A 23,282-nucleotide genomic window follows, 5' to 3' on the forward strand; every position below is an offset into this window, starting at 1 on the left:
TTGTCTATTCAGTTGAAGCCAATAGCAAATTGTTGGATTTTTTTATGAGCATTTATGTTAATTTGTGACCCAGGGATTTTTTTTTTTTTTTTTTTTTGTCATGAATCCAATATTTGGTGCTATTTAGGCCTAAATATTCAGGCGTATAGATACAGCTCCTCTCCATCATTCCCTTATTTAACTTATTTTTTCAGTGCATGTTTCTATATTTTTATTGTGTAGGAGGCGGTTCCTCTGGTGCCAGGTCGTGACCTTGATTGGGATGAAGAGATGGCAAAAGCACAGTCACATGACTGTGTCCCTGTTCTTTCTGAACATCCGCTCTATATTCTCTATACATCTGGAACAACGGGGTTGCCTAAGGTATTTACTCTTTTAGGGATAACACACATGGTCATACATTTCTTTTGCACTGAGAATATTCAATTACTAACTGAAAATGTTTACAGGAAATGTTTACCTGGAAGTTTAGGCTTTCTTTATATCTTAAAGAAATTTTGTGCTTTAACTCTAAATGTAGAAATATATTCATTAAATTTATTGTCAAAAACTTTGCTCTTGTTTCTTCCAAAATCTTCAGAAATACCAGTAATTTGCAGTTGCTTTAGTGAACTACTAAAATTAACAAATATTTGTTTTAATATTAGCTGGTTTAATGAAAATTTTATAAAAATATATTTTAAATTCAGAAGAATTTTAATTGAGATATAAATTACCTACTATATGGAATTGATTCTTGAGCTAGCGGAATTCAGTAATTTGCTGTAAAAGCAAGTTTGAGAATTGGCCTAGACAGTTTGAACAATAGTCAATTTACCCATAGTATTGAGCTATTTGATTTACAGCAAAAGTGATATGCAAGGATTTTTAAATCTGTTTACCATGAAAGGCGTTTTCACAAAACAATGTTAAAAGTATCAGCACTTATGAATGTTCCAAGTACCAAACAAATCTCACTTCTGCCTGGTATATCCGAATAACACTCTTTCTTCATACAACTTCATAAAGTCTTACAGTATTATCTTCCTTATGTATGTTTATTTGGGAATTCAATAGACATTGAATATTAGAATTTTGGTGGAAGAAGGGACTTTCATTATTGTGTCCTTGAGGACAATGGGCCCATTTTTAATGTTACATCTCTGTAGCTTCAGAATTCTGAAAACTTCACCTACGAAAGTTCTCAAAAATAGTGGTTCTATTCAGTTAGATTTTTAAAGGATAAATTAAGACACTCCACATAAAATTCACTTGCTTATAAAAAGGAAAACATTTGGTAGGGGAATATATTCTCCCTGAGAACATTTTATTACACTTTGGTCGACATTGTGTTTTCTGTATAGTTGGTGCTCAATGAATTTTTAGAGTACCTAAATGAATAAATGTACAGGTGTGATTGTATAAGTATCACTGTGGATTTAAGTCTATGATATAATTTTCTTTACATCTCTGAGCATTTGAAAAATAAATATTCCTCCATTTTTAAGACTTTAAGATTTGTTTGTAAGAGCAGTCTAAATGATCTGCAAGATAGAATTCTCACCCTCCATTTTGCCAAGTCTATTTCATACACTGGCCACGTGGAGTATAACAGAATGCCTGACTATAAAATATCTAGAAAGAGGACTCAGCAAAGTTAAAATCTAATATAAAAGTATCAGCAGGAAGGGAAACTCCTGACCCTGAAAACATAGAATAACCTGATAAAATAGAAAATCACAACCAAAACCTATTTTAGCTTCCAACAGCCTGAGGAAATCTTATAAAAAGGTTTGTGCCATCTCAAGACTTTAAATCACTCTGAAATTCAGTGTGGGCTTGATTGGGATCTGTATGGGAGGGGCAGAAGAAAAGCTTGTTGGCAACTCAGAGTGACTGCCAGAGAGTAGGAGAAATTTTTCTTAAAGCAATATAGGAAGGATTAAATCTGAAAAGTGGCAGTTCCAAATAGTGACAGGTCCTAGCTACTCCAGATTTTCCCTGGGCCACGAAGTCCTTTTCTGGATTCCTTTCAGTTCCCAAACTCTAGATCCTTTGATGTTTCTATCATCCTAATTTCCCTCCTGTTGTATGATCCTGCAAATAACTTACTTAAATTCACTGTAGATTAAACATATTGAAAAATTGTTGATGCTGTTCACATTGAATTCAGTTCAATTCAAAATATATGTACTGAGAGTTCAGTCTGTGCTAGGAGATATAGGATTTTGTGTAAAATCACAGGTCTTCCAGTCTAGTGAGGTTGAAATAAACATGAATATGAGTAATGCAGTGTGGACTGTGATCCTTGCTGCAAAAGGGCAACTTAATTCTCTCTCCCTTGAAGGAAAGATGAGTTTGAGTGTGATTTAAGGGATTAAACACAACTAATTAGAAAAGTATTACTATCTGACTCTCTTCTGGAAGTTTACATTCTATTGATGAAAACAGGTGATAAAGAGATACATACTATGTGATAAGTGTTATGAAGAAAAATAAAGCAAGGTAAAAGAACAGAATGACAGCAGGAGTGGGAGTGCTGTTGTATGAGGAGGCAGTCAGGGACACCTCTCGATATGATGACATTTGAAGGATGAAAAAATTTCTTCATAATATGATGTCATGAGGAGGAGGGCATTCCAGTTAGAACAAATGGAAAGACAGAAGTGTGAAAGGAAAACTTGAGGATTGTTAGTGCATGTGGTATGAGTGAAGGAGAGAAAAAGCCAGCTATATAGGCAGGAGCCAAACTGTGGTGACCTTGAAGTTTAGCCAAGAAGTTTAGGTTATATTCTGTTTGTAAAGAATAGGAAACCACTAATGTTTCTTAAGCAGGTGAGAAAAAATATGAAGAAAGCCCTTTGTTTTAGGTTCCTAGCTGCTAAAACAAGTATCATGCAATGGCTTGTCAATGGGAATTTATTTGGGAAAAGTCCAAAAAGAGGCATCAGTCTGTCAATGCTTTCTCCTCAAAGACTGTGTCATTCTGGGGCTGACTGCTGACAATCCTTGGGGTTTCCTGCCTTTTCTGTCATATGACCGTGTTCTCTTCTTTCTCTTCTAGCTTTCAGTTTCTTGTGCCTTCTCTCTGCCCATCTGACTTTCACTCTGCTATTAAAGGATTCCAGTAATACAGAGTAAAGCTCAACCTTATTTAGTTAGGCCACATCTTAACTAAAGTAGTATCTTGAAGAGATTTTATTAACAGTGGGTTCACACCCTCCAGTATGAGGAACCCAAACACGTTCAAACTGGGGCACACAATTCAATCCACATCACACTTCCAACATTTTGTTAGGAAGATAGTCAATTGCAATGGAGGTAAGAAGACTAGTTTTCAGTCACCTTAATTAGTTCAGAACTGTACTTACAACATGGTCCTTACAACATGGAGTCAGATTTGGGTCAAGGTTAGAGGAGTGAAGCAGAAGAGGACTCCAAGACTTTGAGCCTGAGAACAGAAAAAGGTGATTTTCAATATTTTTTGATCGAAACATAAGGAATATGGTTTAGGACTGGAGAAACCAGGAGTTTTTGAATGTGTTGAGTAGGATGTGTCTTTGGGACATTGCCATGAAGATGCCCCACCAACAATCTAGGCCCACGAAATCTACCTGGGGTTGGAGATAGACTCCTTTCGGTTGTTGCTGGTGTTTAAGTCAAAAGAGTGAGTGGATTTTGTAAAGTAGAATACGCAGGTTGGGAAAATAAGCTAGTCTTCTCTCAAGATCACTCAGAAATACTTCCTTCTCCCCTCCACTGGACTTGAGAAGCACTAATGCATCACGATCGTAAATTGCCAACAAACCCTATGACACTTATTCTATTTTGTACCAATTACTTTTATTTACTTATATTTATATTACATGTTCTCTGAGGTCTTTGAATATTTTTCATTCATCTCTGAGTCTACTATGGCACTAACCTTAAAATTTGGCTACATAGGTCCTTAGAATGTTTGTTGAATGATCCTTCACTTTTCCAGTTAGTGAACTCCTCAGACTCCTCTATTCATGGAATTCTCACTTCTTGTTCAGTATTTTAGTTTGTCAGGACCTCTTTTACAAAATATTTCCAACTAGTTGGCTTAAACAATAGGAATTTATTGCCTCACAGTTTTATAGGAGAGAAGTCTAAAATCAAGGTATCAGTAGGCTGTACTTTCTCCAAAATTTGTGATATTCTGGTGGTGGTTCAATCTCCACCTCTGTCACATGGAAACCTGTCTCCTTTTGTGTTCTCTTCTGGCTTCTACCCCTCCTGCTCAGTTATGTGGATCTCTATATAGATTTCTCTCTCCTTATAAGAACCCCAGTAAACTAGGTTAAGACTCATCCTGATTCAATTTAGTCTCATAAAAATAGGATCTTTGAAGATCCTCTTTACAATTGAGTTTACACCCTTAAGACCAGGGGTTAGGACATGAACATTTCTTGTGGGGCACAAGAATAAAAGTACTGAAAAGATGAGCACACTTTCATTAAAGAATAATTCTGATACAAATTCCATGTTGCAGCAGTTTGAGATTATTCATGAATTCTGAAAAGAGAGATTATGTTTGTAAACTGGTCTGTTCCTCTGGGCATGATACCCTTTGATTGTATTAGACTCATTTAAGATGTCTTTTTGATTAAATTATATTAAGATTATATTTGATTCAACCACATCAGTAGGATGTAACTCAGGTTAAGTCCCTACCTCCTTGGTGGACTGATATAAACAGGCACTCATTCAAGGAGACATAGAAGATACATGGAAAAGAAAGGGAGCACCACAGATATGGCAGAGGAGAGAACTTTGATCCTACGGCCCCAGGAAGAGAGACGATCCATTTGTGATAGCTTGCAGCTTAAGTGAACAGGGCAGCTGAATTGAGGAAACCTGGAAAGAAATAAACCTTATGCCAGCTTATAGCTGAGAGAGAGGAAGCCTGAACCATCGCAGAAATTGGTAACCATCTTGCTTCAACACGTGGCAACTGCCTTTGTTGAGAAAAGCAAAATTGAGTTGGACTCTTTAGGGCCTTTAACTATAAGCTTGTACCTCAAATAAATACCCTTTATAAAAACCAACAGATTTCTGGTAAATTGCATCAGCACCCTTTTGGCTGACTAATATACATGTCATCACATATTGTTTTCTTTATCTTTGATCTTCATTAGGAAAAATAATGTTGTGAACTTATAAAAATATTGTGCTAAAAAATACTCATTCCTTGCAGGCACATATAAGACACCTATTAGGCAATCCTGTTATCTGATTAGAGTTTGTTGATACCTTTAGGGCATATTTGCATCTCTGCATCTGCCATCCCTAGGGTTATTAAGTTGTGGTATAGCAGGATAGTCTATAAACAGCTGCAAATATTCCATCAACCATAGCTGAGAAGATTTGCATACATCTCTGTTTTGTTGTGGGCTTCTTCCTCTTTGGCTTTGGTACCTCGTTTCATGATAACTTCAATACACTACACATTAGAAGTATCCCTTGTCTGGATGGAGTATACTTTTTGGAGTGGAAAATTTATTGGTGATTGTATTTATCTTCTCCCAGCTTAATATAGTGGAGGGACTGTGATAACTAAGAAAAAAAAAAAAGAATGCAGTGCTCAAGAACATGGGAAAAAAGCCAAAATAAAATGAACTGAAAGGAAGGAAAGACAGGAGGGTGTTAGATAAGACTTTTTGTCATGGTATGCATTTACACAACTTATGCACCATTTATTCCTATTTGTTAGGTGATTTATTCATGTTCCTTGCCCTGGGAAGAAAATGAGAAAGTTACACACAAAAAGCAGTTAACTTTAACTTTTAAAAAATCTGTGGTACAATTCTTGCAGTTAAAATGCTGAACTTGCTTCACCTTTGCCTCTTATCTCACAGTTATTCAGATCAATAAAAAATTATATGGCTACTAAAGTACCCTCTGCAGAGGCAGTTTCAGAGTCTTCTGAAAGCCTGAAGCAAGAAATTTCATGTTTGATAAAATATCTCAACTGGAAACATTCTGTTTCTCCTAATATGATTCTCTAAGGTCTACAAGTTTATACTCTTAAAAAGATATATTATTCATGCGTGCATTTATTCATTCAATTGTTTGCACATTTAAGCAGTCAACAAATGTTTTAAATGGCTATGCCATGCCAGACACTGTGCTGAAGATACAAGGCAACCTCCTCACAGCTCTCAAAGTGGTCGAAGAGGCACAACACTTGGTTGGTAAAGTCAGAGTTCTGAGGTAAGTCCAACAAACCAGAGAGTAGTTGTTGCAACTCTGCTGAGGCTCAGGGCCCAGCTGGCGCATGGACAATCCAGAGATTCAAGTCTCCTGAGGATACACCAACCCTAACACCAACCACAGGTTCAGTAAAAGTGACAGAAGAGGCATGTGAAGAAAGGTCACATCTGAGTCCAACTCCATCACACTCCAAATTCCAAAGTAGGGCCCACTGACAAGGCACTGAACTCCAGAGCCATCTGCCATGACCATAGAACCTATGTCTTCATAGCCCTCAGGAGCACCAGTACCTGGGCTGTATCTATTTTGGTTGTCCCTGGGATCCTGCTGAAATGTGCATACGTGCAACCGCTCTGATGACCTCCCGACTCATTTTGAAGTCTCTTAGCCATATAAAATCATTTGTCTTTACAAGAACCATGTCTTTCATTTCTCAAATCTGACACCATCTGCCATTTCATGAGTTTCTTTTCCTCAACAGAATATTAATTTCTCCTTTTTACTTGTACTGCTTTTACTGAATTCATTAGACTTTCTCTCAAATCATCAGGATGGTGTGTATATGTGTATGTGTATGTATACATATGTACCCATATATACATATATATTTATCAACTTACACAGATACACACATATTTCTATATCATACAAAAAAGTATGAGGCATGTAAATATGTATATTTGCCCTTTATAAGCCTTTACAGTAAGATGCTAGAAGGGCTCAACTTCACAAGTATTTGAGATAATGTAGAAAACAAACTGGATAGTTTCATTTTCTCCATGTAGAATACAAATAAAATTAAAGACTGATTCTTAGTCACACAGGAATGGAACCACAGAGTCATCACAGATGGATCTTAATGATTTCCAGCTTAATGAGCTGCTTCTGAAGACAAGGAAAATGACAAAATCCCATAAGTGGGGCCATTAAAATAAAGCAGGAAACATGCCTGTATCAGGTGTGGTACACAGTTTGATAGCTGCAACTTAAGAGAGAAAAATACAATTGAAACAATGGAAAATTGTAGGGGAAGAAGAAGGAAGACTGATGTGGGTGGTAAGAATGAGAACTTGAGAATTTTTATCCTAAAAGTGTTTTGTTTTCACTGATTTATAAAAATCTGAAGGGTAGATCTCAAAATACTTGAGCAAGTGAAGTTTGGAATACTGGGAGGATAACTGCTCAGTTTACATGGGAAAGTACATGTGTGAAGCCTCTGCGCAGGAGTCTTAGAATTTCTAATATTCCCAAGGTGATGAAGAGAGCCAGCTGCATGCTAAGCATGTCACACAACCTAGGAGGCAGCGATCAAATGCCAACAAAACTTCATGTGATATTTGCCAAGAGACCAGGTGGTGCTGCTGGTGGATAAAATATGTTCCACAGCTTGATACCTATGTTTTATTAGTGGCCCCTGAGGAGAGCAGCAATTTTAGTAACTAACAGAAAGTCAATCTCTTTTTCAATCTCCCGATATGTGTATGTGTGTTAAAGCTGAAGAACTATGCCAGAAATTACAGCTAGCAGCATGTTTATTAATTAGGGCCATGTTTGCCTTTTATGGAAAATAATTACTTTTGCATAAACAAATCATTGGAGTCACAATTGCTTTACTGAAAGATGTTTAAAACACACGTGAGTTGAATATAACTTTTATTCTTACCAGGATTCCAAGTGCTCTTTCTCAATACATGTGGCTATGTTTTGTTGAGTCAAGTATTGATTAATGTTTATAGTGAAAGAATAAAAAAAAATTAGTTGTTAAATTTGCCTTTGGTTCTTATTTATGGCGACTCATGCCAAGTTTTCAAATATTTATCTTGTACTAAAGTTGAATATGTTCACAGTGCGAGGGCAACTGCTTGAAATTGATTCATGAAAGTTGTAGTACTCTGATGTAACAATCCTTACTTTTGCCAAAAATGCAGTATAAAGCAAATATGTCAGCCTCAGATCCCATTCATGGGGCTTGATTCCTCAGAGTACCAGGAATTCATTATTTAAAAATTGCTCAGTTCTAAACCTTTGCCAGCATGATCCCCAGTGTAGCATTTTAATAAGGCTCCAGTTAAAGTATGACTTTGTTTCTTCTAAGCAGCCAGTTATTATTTAATAATCTTAAGGAATACACATCTGTATTTTAGATGAACTGTTACATTTTACTTTTCTGTGCATTTAATTTGAAAGTTTTCATTTTTGCTCTGGAAAAGGCCTGAAAATATAATGTTGATAATATTGTCACCACTGAAAACATTTTTTATTGCATGTGATTTTGTGGCATTTTAAGTTTTCTTTAGAAGGTCAAGAATGTTCTGTGAGAATGAATTTTACAAATGACAGCAAATTGGATAAATTTTTCTGTATTTCTTATTGGTTGACCCAAAGACATAATGGCTCAAATACAGTTAAATGAAAGCCAAAGTAATTTGAGGTTTATGGAAATATAAAATACTTTAAACCCGGTGTGTTTTATAGATGATATGAAAATACAAAATCTTTTCACATACTTTTATTGATTTTAGCTTTATTTTCCCTTTAGGGTGTTGTTAGGCCCACTGGAGGATATGCTGTAATGCTAAACTGGACAATGTCTTCTATATATGGACTTAAACCTGGAGAGGTAATCAGGATTTCAAATTCAGATTACCTGACATTTATCTGATGAAGAAATACGTGTTTTATTATCTTCTTATTTTTTAGGTGTGGTGGGCAGCGTCTGATTTGGGCTGGGTTGTCGGACATTCCTATATCTGTTATGGACCTCTTCTACATGGGAACACAACAGTTTTATATGAGGTAACAAAATAAAAGTAATAGCACAAATAGACATTATTTATTTTACTGGACATTTTTGAGAAAGAGTTCTGAGTGTAAACAAAAATTAGTGTAAGCTAGGGGGTATTTTTATATCTTATATCTTCTTTCAGTTAAAAGTATGATTTCAAAGGAGAAAAGAATATCTGAGAAATAATTGCCAGCTATTTAAATTGTGCTGAAAAACAAAGTAAGGGTATCGGGTTAAGGTTTTAGAAAATATAAAGGCCCTAACTGGGCAAATGCCAGTGAAAATTATATTCTGAAGAAAAAGTCTAACAAGCTTAATGACTATCCCTAATAGATTTCTAGAAAGTATTATCAAACTGATACTGATTTTATAGTTTTAGGGGAAAAAATGAGAAAAGTACATCTTTGTCTTTGAGTTCTTATTAGATTAATGGATCTCCAAAGGTATGATGTCTCAATTTTAAATATTTTCCATGGTTTCTGATGATAGCTTTGAGTATAAGGGAGAGTATATAGACTGACCAGACTCATAGCTGAGTAAATAGCAGCTTTAAAATGCTGATGCATAGATTAATGTCACCCAAAAATAAGATTTGTTTGTTGTGTGATAGAAAATTCTGCTCATATGCCTTTTCTATTCAATTTTATGATGTGTATCAAGGCATAGAAAATATACCTATCAGATTTGTAGGTGATCAAAATCTCAGAAGGGGAGCAAATATGGTACATTACTAAATTAGTGTTCAAAATGTACTTGGATTTTTGGGCTACAACTAAAAAGATGGAAAAATAGGGATTTCTTTTCACTTTAAATTGAAATGCAATTGCAGAAATGACAGGGGAAACTTCACTTGGCTGCAGTTTACCTGGCTAAATGCCTGGGTATTATAATTGTTCATAGTTCAAACATTAACTGTTTGTAGGATTGCTTTAAGGGGGAAAAAAAGTACTTAACATACGCAGTGATATATTCTTATACAACATTTGGGCTTTTGTGCTCAATTTAAGAGGGAAGAAGAAAATAATTAATTTGTTAGAAAGCACTTGGAAGAGGGAAGCTAGGGTGAAAATAATGCTATACAGGAAGGATGAAGGAATGAGAATAGTTAATCTGAAAATAATATCCTTTACTGTGCATATATGGCACCTTTTGATATATTTTTAAAAAGATTTATTTATTTATTTATTTATTTATTTCTCTTCCCTTTCTCCCCCACCCCAGTTGTCTGTTCTCTGTGTCTATTTGCTGTCTTCTTTGTCCGCTTCTGTAGTTGTCTGTTCTCTGTGTCTATTTGCTGCGTCTTTGTCCGTGGCACGGGAATCTGTGTTTCTCTTTACTGCGTCATCTTGTTTTGTCAGCTTTCCATTTGTGCGGTGCCATTCCTGGGCAGGCTGCACTTTCTTTCGCGCTGGGCGGCTCTCCTTATGGGGCGCACTTCTTGCGCGTGGGGCTCCCCTATGTGGGGGACACCCCTGCATGGCATGGCACTTCTTGTGCACATCAGCACTGCGCATGGGCCAGCTCCACACGGGTCAAGGAGGCCCGGGGTTTGAACCACGGACCTCCCATGTGGTAGACGGATGCCCTAACCACTGGGACAAGTCCACCACCCCTTTTGACATTTAAGAGCTACCACATATAAAGCAGGTAGTCTTATAACTTAAAGTACTAGAGGACTATATTTTGGTAATAATCAGAGAAAAATTAGCAGTATAGTAGTGGAATGAACAGCTTTTAAAATAGAAGGCTCTATTTCATGTAATGAGGTATCAATATCAGTCTAGGAATGTGAAGAAAAAATTTTTGTATTTGGGATATGGAAATTATATTAGATGACATTTAAGATGCTTTACAAGCTTAAAATTCTGCAACCCAATGAATCTGAAAAAAATGAGGGAGCATTCTCTATCTTCATGGAATTTCTTCTAGTCCCTGCAACCACTTAATGACTGTTTGTGTTCCTTCATTTGAGCTGGCAGGTTTCCTGTCTGAATGCTCAGGTATATTAAGGTAGAGTTTGACACAAGATTTAAACCATCATACACTACTCCACATCTATTTTACTGTGCTTTTGTACCATGCAGATTTGAAATGGATTTGATTTGAATATTTGTAATTAAAATGAAATAATCTTGACAATTCAGTTCCATAGGGAAGTCCTTGTAATAAAATAAATGTTTTCACTGAATAATCATTCACCATGAATGAAGTAAACATAACCTCAATACTGGAAGTTTATATTGACTAGTAACATAAATGCGCAAAACCAAGGATGCCATTATATTTATAAGTATTTATATTTATATGTATTAAGCTGCTTTTAGAATTAAAGTAGATACAATTTGTGTTCTATTTACCATTGCCTTATTTATTTATATTTAAATAAATCTGTAAAAATATAGGAGATTCCCATATACCTCACCTCCTCCCCCTCCCATAATTTCCCCCATTAAAAACATCTTTCATTAGTGTGGTATATTTGTCACAAGTGATGAATATGTATTGAGGCATTACTGCTAACCATGGACTATAGTTTACATTGTGGAAAATAGGGCATTTATAGGGCATTGGAGTTGTTCTGCATGATCTTGTAATAATGGATACAGGACATTTTAAATTTTGTCAAAACTTATAAAAGTGTGTGGTACAAAATGTAAACCTTAATGTAAACTTTTGACCATGGTTAGTAGCAATGCTTCAATATTGGTACATTATTGTAATGTACCCTCTACTTCTGAAATCTTATTAATAAGGGAGAGGAAGGGAGTTGGGTATATGGGTATCCCTTATATTTCGTATGTGACTTTTTTATAACTTAAAGCATCTTTGAAGATAAAGCAAAAAAAAATAAGACACTGGGGGAACATATGGAAGAAATTGTCACTGTACAAGAGACAACAGATCTTACTGTGATGAAAGACAAAATGAGTAAAAAAATTTTTTTAAAATTTTATTTGTTTATTATTATTATTGTATTTTATTTTCTTATTAATTTTATTTGGTTATATTTTTTGGCTTTGGTTTTGGGGAGGTTATGGATTGTAGAAGGGTCACACTTGTGGCAGGAGAGGATCACTGGTGCATGGTATCAATGATGGGGGTTGTGTGTAGAGGGGTGCACCCGGGGCATGCCTCTAAGGCAGATGAATATGTTCACATGTTCATGGGGCATTGTCTCAGTGGTTGGAGACCCACACAGTAACCAAGAGAATATTGAATTCCCATCCTGGGGAGTCATGCTTTATTTTCTAATAGAGTGATAAGAATCCCTTGAGTACATGGTCAGTGCATAATGAAGGAGGACAGACCATTATGCCAGGTCCTTGACATTGATGATTCTACTGATGAACTTTTTCTTATGAAATTGAAAATTAGCCTGGTATTATGTGTATTGCATAAGAATTATCTCATAAAATCCTCCTCATTGCTCAAATGTGGCTTCTTTCTAAACCAAACTCAGCATATAAACACACTGCCTTCTCCCCAGCATGGGACATGACTCCCAGGGATGAGCCTCCCTGACACCAAGGGATTATTGCCAAGCACTGATGAGTGATGCATCTGGAAAAAGACTTGACCAAAAGGGGGAAATATTAAATACAAATGAGTTTTTATGGCTAAGGAGATTCCAAAGGGAGTTGGGAGGTCATTCCAGAGGTTACACTTATGCATGTCTCAGCAGGATCTCATTGGCTGCCACAGTAAACAATCCTTCAAATAGCAGGGCTCCTGGGGGGTCTAGAGATATCTAGACATCTAGACACCTTTGGCCCCTTTTATTTGAACCTGTAATTAGCACTATACTTTTTAATTACATGTCCCAGAGACTGAAATCTTCAGTCTGTTCATATGCCAGTTGAACCCTGAATCTCAGCAGAGCTGCAGCCAACACCTACTCTCCAGTTCATTGGACTCATCCAGGACAGGACAACTAACAAAAGGATGATAATGGGCAATACCCATCCTAAAAAACAGTATCTACAACTGCAAGCAAGCAATTGCATCCATCTGCCCCATAGGATCTAAGCCTCCTCTCAATTAGAAACAGAGTGGGCATCACCATCCCCAAATCTTTGAGACTGGGGAATGAACAATGGACTGAAGTAGACTTATTATTATTTTATTATAGACTTATTATTATTCTAGCACTAGAAGAACTTTTACCATTTACCATTGATATAAAGACAGTGACCACTAAAGGTTCTGAGGGGAGTGAGAGAGAAGAATAGTTGTACCATGAGGGCATTTTTGGGACATTGGAATTATTCTGCATAACATTGCAATGATGGATACAGGCCATTATACATTTTGTCAACCTATAAAATTGCATGGGGCAAAGTGTAGCCTTTTTATTATTTCTTAAGTTTCTAAAATGCGATGCTAATTCCATGAAGGAGATTTGCTTGTTTGTCTTTATTTTGGAATGATGTGCTCAAGGACAATGTACATGCTCTGTAAATATTTGTTGTGCAAATGATTGAATGAAATAAGCTACACTTTAAAACCTTTTCTGTGCACTCTGCTTTCTTTCCTATAATTTGTAAACATTCTCAATTCTTTCTGATCTCAAAACAAAGACTTTTAGGCCTTTGTCCATTTCTACCTATCTCATCTTTATTTTCTACTCCAGTAAACTTGAAAAATACACTATCCACACTGTCTGTACTTCATATTCTTTGAGTCACTCTTCATCCAACTGCAGCCTGATTGCTATCCCCAACACTTCATATAAGCTGCCATAGCAGAGGTCACCAGTGACTTCATAAGTGGCAAAGTCAAAAAGCGTTCTTTAATCTGATTTTATTTTCTAGCTCAATGGCACTAGACCTTGGTGACCAATCCCTTCAGATAATTCTCTTGCTCTGTGCCTGCATGCCCTTTTGCCATTGTTCATGCTGTTTATTTTGCCTGGCATGACTTTCCCTCTGTTTTTCCCTATCTGTTTCATTCCTATTATCCTTGAAGGCTCTGCATGGGTGTTATAGTCTCTGGAAAAATTGCTTCTCACAGTTTTAGACTCTATTAAATTTCCTTTCTATGGTCCCTTTGCCTCTTGAGGATATGTCTATCACTACACTGATCACACTATCCTGAAATTAATTGTTTACATTTAGTATACCATAAACTCCTCAAAAGCCTTACAGCATAATGCATAGCACATAGTAATAATTCAACAAATGCTTGTAAATAAAACTGAACACTACTTCCCTGCTATCTTCCTACCTTCCTGACAGCTTATTCTCCTTTTTACCTATTGGTTTCACTTACTTTGGCCCTAAACATTGGAATTTAGTTGGGTCTAATTCTTCATCCTCTTTTCCCATTCTGCTTACATGTTCTGGATATTCCCCATGTAGCTGACTTTAAATGTCACTAATTAAACAAAGGCTTCTAAGCCCATCATTCTATATCTTATCTTCATGTCAAGCGCAAACTTCTTACTAGATATCTCTGGATGGGCCATACACATGCTCAAGGTGACATGAAATGAACTTACTGTTTCCATTGCTCCACCCAAAACATGTTTCCCTCTATAATTCTATTAATATTACCTTCATCCACTCAGCCATACAAAAAGAACCTCTTTTCCATGCACCGCCTGTCATATTTTCAAAGCTGATATTTTGCCGGTATTTACAAGTGTACCAACCGAATGTTGTCCATTCTGTATTTGGGCTTCTGATCTGATTTGTGCCTGTGCTTTTCAGTTGCATTGTTCATTTTATCATCAGATATCCTATGGTCTAAAGGGCTTGATAACAAATGCTACTGCTTTAGTGTCACTTTCTTCCAGGCTATTTCTTCCGTATTCCAATTTCTGAACTCTACCCACTTACAGTTCACTGTTTAAAATGCAAATACAAACATAGGAATTTTTTGCTTTTCAAAGGATTTGTTGTTTCAAAGACTTGACTTCTACTTTGGGAAGCTAGAGTAGAAGTAATTTTCCCTATTTCTCCCTCTAATTCTAAGTGAAAACCTTAGATGTTATATATAAAACAAATGTAAAGACACTGACAGGTGGAGAGAAGAAGGAAGATTAGCCAGGGGTCTCAGCATCAACACAGTGGTGAGAACTTGGATTTTATGTTTTCCTCGTATATCATAGAGATGAAGCTGAAGAAGCCAGCAACCCCAATATGCTTATGACTACATACAAAACTAAAAAAAAATCGAAAGGCAGCAACAAAAATAACTTAAATAAGCACCTGCTTTCTTGAGCCAAAGGACCAGGAAAAGGGCAGCCTGGCAAGACATAAATCTTTTAGCCTGCTCTATTCCAGATGAACACACCAAAAAATCCATGGTCTCACCACACTCCATATAAGCAAAGTGCAAAAGAGAGCCTTTCCCATCCTTTTGGGGTGGTGTCAGAGAAGGCCAGCTAATTTGCTACAACTTTCATTCTTGCTAGTTGTTAATGAGCCTCTGTGGACAGTGACAGTGGAGGCCACTTGTGGAACCTGGACTTATACTCTCACTCAGCAATAATGAGTTTCCCTTCCCAATCCTCCTTGGAGTGGTGTCAGTAGAGACCTAGTGGAGAGGTGGGACTTTCACCATGGCTGATGAGGCTACCTCCTTCTTCCCTGAGGTACCAGTGTGCTGCAATAAGCAGGATTCCTGCCCTACCCACCAAGAAGGTGTCAGTGGAAACACAGTGGGGAACTGAAACTCCTCCTCCTCCCTAGCAATAAGGAGGAGCATCTCCATAAGATACTATGGAGTCGAATGGTGAAAATGGATTTCTATCCTACTTCCCCTTGGAGTAGAGTAAAAGTGAGGTACATAAGTTGATGATCTAAATAAGACCTACAATCTTATAATAAGCAAAATGTCCAAAGTTTGTTTCAAAATCACTTGTTATACCAAGAAATAAAGGATTCCTAGAAAAACCAATTAATAGATGCTGACACTGCAATGACAGAGAAGTTAGAATTATTTGACCAAAATTTTAATGCAGCCATCATAAAAATTCATCAGTGAGTAACTGTCACACAAGTGAAACAATGGGGGAAAAATTGTCAGCAAAGAAATAGAAAGCCTTAGTAAACATATAGAAGCTGTACAGAGGAAGCAAACGGAAATTTTTTTTCTCCTCTAAGATGTCTCCCTCATGTTTGCTTGTTGTTTTTCCTTATTGTCTGCTGATTGTCTGTTTCTTCTTTAGGAGGCACCAAGAACCAAACTCAGGACTATTGCAGGAGGTGGGTGGCACTACTTGTGCCACATCTGCTCTCTCCTCTTTTTTTTTTTTTTTTTTTGCTCACTCTCTGCTTGTTGTCTTGCTCACTGTTTTTTTACTTATAGTTTGCTTGTTTTTTGCTCATTGTCTGCTCCTTGTGTGTCTTCTTTAGGGGCCACTGGGAACCAAACCCAGGACCTCCCATGTGGGAGGTGGGCACCCAACTGCCTGAGCCACATTTGCTCCCCCAAATGGAAATTTAATAGTGTAAAAATACAGTAATGAATATAAAAACTTAATGGGTAGTCTCAATAGCAGAATGGAGGGGAGAGAGGAATGAATCAATAAACTAGATGATAGAAATGACCTAATCTGAAAAACAGACAAAACATAGACTGAAAACAAAATTAAAGGCTGTCATGTACTACAAAAAAAAGAACTGGCATTCATATCATCAAAATGTGGACAGGTGAGAAGAGAAAGAATGGGGCTGAAAAAGAAATAATTGCTGAAAATTCCTAAATTTGGCATAAAATGTAACACTAAAGATTCATACCCAAAGAGCATAACCAAAACAGAGTTAATACAAAGAAATCCCCACAAAAACACAGCATTGGCAACTGGAGCATGTAAAATGCTGATGTATGTGTGTGTGCATGTGTGTGTGTGAATTTGCCTAAGTAAAACTAGGCTAAACTAAACTTAACCAGGATTCCTGATTTGTCACTAGGCCAGCAAGTGAAATAGCCAAAACAAAAAATAATTGTACTACTTTTGCCTCTGTTTTAGACTGACTTCCAAATAAATATTTGGTATTATTTTATTTTACTGTTATTACTATTGTTTTATTTGGGAACAAATTTTTTTCATAAATTAATAAAAATACATCTTTATATGGTGAATAGAATAATTTTTCTTATCATTCATGTACTTTTGATGGGATTATATTTCCTAAAGAGAAATAAAACTGTGTGCAACTCAGTTTGATCAAAGTTTTACTTTTATTAATGAATTATAACATTTCAAAGGTGTATAATACAGTAGATAATGAATTCATCTTTGGGTCTATATTTTTCCTTAATGATGAATTCTGACTTAAAAAAATTTTTGATGCTCTAAAGTATCAGAGATTTGCAATTCATTATGTGCTAAAATTATCTAAAGTACAACAACCAGTTCATAAAATATATCTCTTTTATTGAATGCAAATGGCTTATGATATTTTATGAGTGAATAAGTCTTTTCTTCAAAGTAAAGATAATTTTTTATTCTAGAATTAAATAAAAATCTACAACTATATCAGCTAAATGCCCTCATAAATATATAAAAATAAATAGAAAATTAAGTATAACTTCTGGATACCCATTTACCCATTTAAAACAATCTATGTTTTTACATGAAAACATGCAATAGGTATCTAAATAAGATTTTCCTTTCTTTTGTATGAATACATACAGGTATACATTTGCAGGGTAAATGTACATTAGAAATTTTGATAGCCTGCTTTGGCTAACTTTTTGTTAATTACCAATTTTTTTTCAAAACTGTCACATCTCTCATTAACATAAAAACAAAACAAAAATCTCATTTAATCCTCTTTCTCATTTCTGCTATAACACTGTCTTTTCATCTTCGAACAATTGATTGCACTCAGTATCTGTCTTTTCTAACCTGAAATCCTTTCCAAGTGACCTCTGTCACCATTGTTTCATATTAATAGCTTTAGCTAATGTCCCCAATGACCTTTATTTTTCCAAAAGCCAATAGACATTTTCAGTTCTCATCACACTTGAAAACTGTTATATTTGAAAGTGTTGATCATTCTCCCCCCCTTAATTACCACTTCCCTTCTAAGACACACTGGGCTCTTGGTCCCTACAGTTATTCTCATGATCATTTCAGCTACGGGAACTTACCCAATTTGTTCTTTTTGTCTGAAATAGTCTTCTATTATCCTTTATATTTCAGCTGAAGTGTAGCTTCCTCAACTGCTCGCTCTCTCAGTTTTCTCATCTACAAATAGTGATAATAACAATTCTTTTCTTATATGGCATTAAATTAATTCATGCAAATGTCTTTAGAGTAGTGCCCAGGATATAATATTGAAATAAGTGCTTAACATTATTAGCTACAGTTACTATTCAAAAATATAAATTTATTCTTTCCCAGAATGAAGTTCTAGAATGTAAACATCAAGCATCCATTCCCATTTATTCCAGCCATTGTGTTGCTTGACTTTTCAGACTCCACCTGTCTTGTTTTCAAGTCTTTTTGTCCTCAGAACCCTGAAGCAATCACCAGAGCACTTGAGGCAGCTCCCTTTGGAGCCCATTAATTCTCTTTTAAGCACCAGGCAAAGGAATCAGCACATGATGTGTTGATCCTGCTACCACCAACTTTGAAGAATGAGTATCAGGTATGGGAAATAACCCAGCGGTCTCTCTGTTCAAGAATTGGTCCTTTCAGATTAGAACTTGTAAGTGAAATAAGAATGGCCTTGAAGCATTTTACCTGCAAATAATATAGCACATTTCATACAAACATTTATAACATTTCCTATCTATTTTGTGATGGGCTTTATTGTTCTAGTTTTTAAATTCAAAATATTTAGCTTGATTATCTCGTATTGAGTGCTCTTTTCCTGAATTCACAGAAGGAAGTGAGAGCTTGGACAACCTTTAGCTTTTATCTTTAAAGAATGATTAGTATGAAAATGAGCTCTGAGATACTCAATTGAGATAATGTATGTGAAAATAGTCTGAAAGCTTCAAACTATATATACTTAATTATATAAATGACTATATCTATGACAGTATACACACATCAGTATTTTACATATACAGTTCAAATCCATGAAGTTGTTCTATGATGTATTTTCCACATGTATACTTTCAGACTCCTTAGCCTTCCGCTGTGTTTGGTTTAATAATGCAATTATTTTCTCCTTACAAGGTTTTTTTTCTTTTTTATCTATATTATCCTGTTTTCTCTAATTTTAGTATTTATTTTTCAAGGGCAAGGATGAAATTCTTTCAAGGAGAAATATATGGGCTTTTTTTTTTTTTTTCTTTTTTAGGCTAATATCCATAACACTGCTATCTACTGCATTCACTAGGCATAGACCATAGTCCTTTTTTCCCTTGATGTAATGGAAAAGCTTTTTTTTTTTCCTTTTTTTATTCTAGCCTAACAGAAATTTATTTTTCTTTATATATAAAATGAAAAAAAATGATGACTCAGTTATTGCTCTGATTCAGGCTATGTAATTTGATCTCCTCAAGTGGAAAATATTATAAAGCTGAGACCAGCATCTTTTGGATTTCTCACATGGCTAGTTGTTCTAAGAAATTTATTTTTGAGTTTTTTTTCCTCTGTACGTGTAAGTATTTCACGTTGGAGCATGCAAGTGCAAATATTGCCATAGTTCCATCAACAGTATTTATTAGTGCCTATTGTGAGCTGATGGGGAAACAGATAAGTACCAGATACAGTTCTTGCACCCAGGGAGTTAACAAGATAGTTGAAGAATCAAGATTAATATAAAGAAAATTATAGAAATCAAACAAATCAAGATATTAATACTACTTAACTAAGAAAGCTATTACATTGTATAAAGGTACTAAAAGTTCTGGGAATCTACAGGGGACCTATGATAAATGCTCTACATTTATTCCTTGCATCTGTTTGATTCAACTTTCTGATGATCGAACTAAATGAAATTCAAGGAAATTAATTAAGTTGCCTTAGGTCACATAGCAGTGTTGGGATTCCCCCCGGCTCAACATTCTGCCTACTGACCTCTTCAGGGATGGTCAGAATTAGGGTAGACAGGAAAAGCTTGATGGATAAGACACGACTAATAATAATAGCTACTCTGAATTGAGTGTTGTGTGAAAGGAAATCTTTCAAGCACTTTATATGCACAATCATATTTAATTCTAAGTACAAGCCCATAAGGTTGATATTATTACTCCATTTCCTACACCTGTATAAACTGAGAATCAGAGCCACTAAGTTCTCAGAAGCCCAAAGGTGAGTACTCTAGCTCCAAAGGCAGTTTACCCATTTATAATCTAGAGAAAGACATTTACGAAGTTGTTATATAGTCCAAGATGCATGACCAGAACCAAGATATAGTGATCTGACATTAAGAAAGAGGCAGGATGTTAGGATGTCAAGTAGCTGTTATAAGAGGGAAGAGAAAAGGAGTTGAAAATAACTCTGATGTCTTTGGATAGGACAACTAATACCATGGTAGTTATCAGCTGAAGTAACAACTATGGTGGAAAGGGAAACAGTAATTTTGATTTGGTAATGTTGACGTTGAGGGTGCTGCTCAGACATTTCTATGATATTTGAAAGTCAGGTGTTATTCTTAGAAAAACTATCAGAATTAGAACTGTAGAGTAGTTAATGATCTAAGTCCCTATAGTGATCAAGATACTCAGTCTGGAGAAGATTGAGAAAAGAAAATTGGAAAACTCTTGAGGTTAAGAAAGGGAAGCTATATAAATTAAGAATGAGAAATTACAGAAGCAGGAGAAGAATAAGAGGTGCAAAGTGTTCTGAAGACCAGTGGAAGGGGAGGTTTTCCAGAAGATGGGGGATTTGTGGTGCCAAGTGCTGCAGAAAAAGTTTTGCTAGAATAACAAGTGACGTTGGTCATTCGGATGTCGTTAGCCGGCTTTGTGAGAAGAGTTTCATAGAAAAGTTTCTTATGTTTGTTTTACTTCTTAACATGGGGAAATATGAGCATGTTTGAAGGTTGTTTTTGGTAAAATATTGGATGGTAAGGAGAAGCTGAGATTTGTGCAACCTTTGGCTGAATTGCAGTGTACATAATACATATGGAGTAGCCACACTTTACTTCCTGGCTGGAAATCTGATAGTGGGATTAAGCAGAAAGCCATTTCATTTCTCTGGGTACTGCACAGTCTCACTAATCACTATGAATGAGGGGGAAGACCCTTCATTTGACACTCTAGTCCAGAATAATGACGTGATTGCCTATCAGCATGGGAGAACTCAGAGGTGAAAGCAGCCCTGCCAAAAGCATCAGCTTCCTGCTACATAGTGATAAATGGGCTATGTGACTAAGAGAATGCTAAATATGTCAAAGACACTAATTAGCCCAGCAGTGCATCTGAAGAATTACCAGTTCAATGCTATACTTCATTTATTTGATATTGTTATTCCCAGAGGCAAGTTACTTTTTATTGGGACAGAAAAGGTGCCTTATTCACTAGAGGGTGGCCCTATCAAATCTGACTATTCCAAAATGGCCACCTCTCAGAGGAGGGAGAAGACAGAGGAAGAACCAATCCAAAGGGTGAAGAACCAACCCAAAGGGTAAAGATCTATATAGAGTTACACGTGCACACTCAACTGGGATATATTTAACTATGCATGAAAGGAACTTAACTTGGAGCTTTAGCCTTGGGGAGGTCTACCTTCTCAACTTCGGAAGAAAAGGAAGAACTCAAGCCTGAGAAATTGCAATTCAGTGGGATCTACTATAATGAGAAAGTGAAATGAGAAACAAACTTAAAGAAGGAATAATTTGAACCATGTGAAATTGCTGATATTCAACTGATTTTGAACTATGGAAGTGGTGATTTTGCATGATCTAAGTAATAGGATGGTAAAAAAGACAGCAAGTTGTTTGGTAATTTTATATAGGCCACTATATTTTTGGTTCTTTGAAATCTTGGTAGCTTTTGGATAAAAGTCAGTTAAAACTGTAGTACTAAGGAAACTTATCTGGCCTGTGGAGAGGAATGTGAATAGAAATTATGGTTCCCCACCTGCCTATCTGCATTGCAGCATCATCCATGCTGTTTCTCGGAGCTAAACATAAAAACTTTGAAGCAATTTCTGAATTTTAGAAGGTCCTCATATACCTAAAGAGTGTATTGGTAGTTTTTGGACTCATTTTTAGAATCTGATAAAAGCTATTGGCTCCTCTCTGTAGAAAATATGATTATATATGTGGTGGTATGGTAATGACATTTTCTTAGATTTTAAAAAAATTTTGCAAACAGGTTGTTCGTTAAAATTATATCTGCTCTTTATTTGTAATTTCAGAGGATTTATGAACCTCCCTGAACTTCAGGTCAGAGACCCTTAATTTAAACTAATCTAATTTTGAGAAGTGATACATCTACACTAAAACCTCAGATGGAACTGAGAATATTTAAAGATCACTGGGCAATACAAGAGGAGTTTCTGGACAGGGCTAATCCTTCCCTCTTTGGAGAAAGGGCAGTTGTACTCTGGGTGATGTATATGAGAACTCACTCAAGGTGATATGTATGAGAAATCATAACATATGTATCCAGTCTGGAATCAGGCTTATAGAGCAAAGCATAACAATTTTGGAGAAAAAGGTACTTCTCCCCAGTTGTTTCCTTGGTATATGGATTATTATAATCAAATTTCAGTTGTCAGTGTGTTCTTTTATACTTGGACTTGCTCATTTATTTATCAGAGGTGGAGAATACTAGAGGTAATATCTAGGTTCATACTCTATGGCATCCAGGCCATGACACTGGGGAATAGCCTACGTTGGGATAGTCTGGTATCTAAGGGCTATGCATTGATTCCCCTCACTGGCTGAAGATTATGATCACCTAGGAGACACTTATAAAACATAGCAATGCCCAGGCCCAACTCCAGAAAAATTAAATCAGAATCTCTGGGAGTAGAGATAAGACATTTATACCTTTCAAAAGCATCCCAAAAGATTCTAATGTGCTTTTAGAGTTGAGAACTACCGGCCCAAAGTAAGTTAGATGATGGCATGGATAAGAAGAAGGCAAGATGGCAGCATATTCTCACAGGTGAGGCTAGTGGAATGATGGAATGACGGGAAATCTCTACAAAGCAATCAAAGAAGTCAGTCTGATATAAATTCTCAGCCATCAGATTATACTTATAAGTAAGTTTTCAGTCCTTATATATTACTAGAATAAAAATTTTAAAAGACTGGACAATGCAAGGAATGAACCCTGATGTAATCATAGACTATAGTTAATAGTACAATAATAAAAATAGTCTTTCATCAATTTTAAAAGTTTACCACAGTAACTCAAGGTG

General features: G+C 36.0%; 1 protein-coding gene across 1 annotated transcript in view; it reads left to right on the forward strand.

Annotated features, from left to right (window-relative positions):
- ACSS3 (acyl-CoA synthetase short chain family member 3) overlaps positions 1-23,282 on the forward strand; it is a 167,956-nt gene that overhangs the window by 78,840 nt on the left and 65,834 nt on the right. Inside the window, exons 5-7 of the mRNA XM_004462242.5 lie at positions 223-363; positions 8,756-8,836; positions 8,917-9,012. Coding sequence (XP_004462299.2) covers positions 223-363; positions 8,756-8,836; positions 8,917-9,012 — 318 coding nt within the window. The remainder of the gene's footprint in view (positions 1-222; positions 364-8,755; positions 8,837-8,916; positions 9,013-23,282) is intronic.

This window comes from Dasypus novemcinctus, chromosome 12 (genome assembly GCF_030445035.2).
Source record: "Dasypus novemcinctus isolate mDasNov1 chromosome 12, mDasNov1.1.hap2, whole genome shotgun sequence".
Lineage (NCBI taxonomy): Eukaryota > Metazoa > Chordata > Mammalia > Cingulata > Dasypodidae > Dasypus > Dasypus novemcinctus.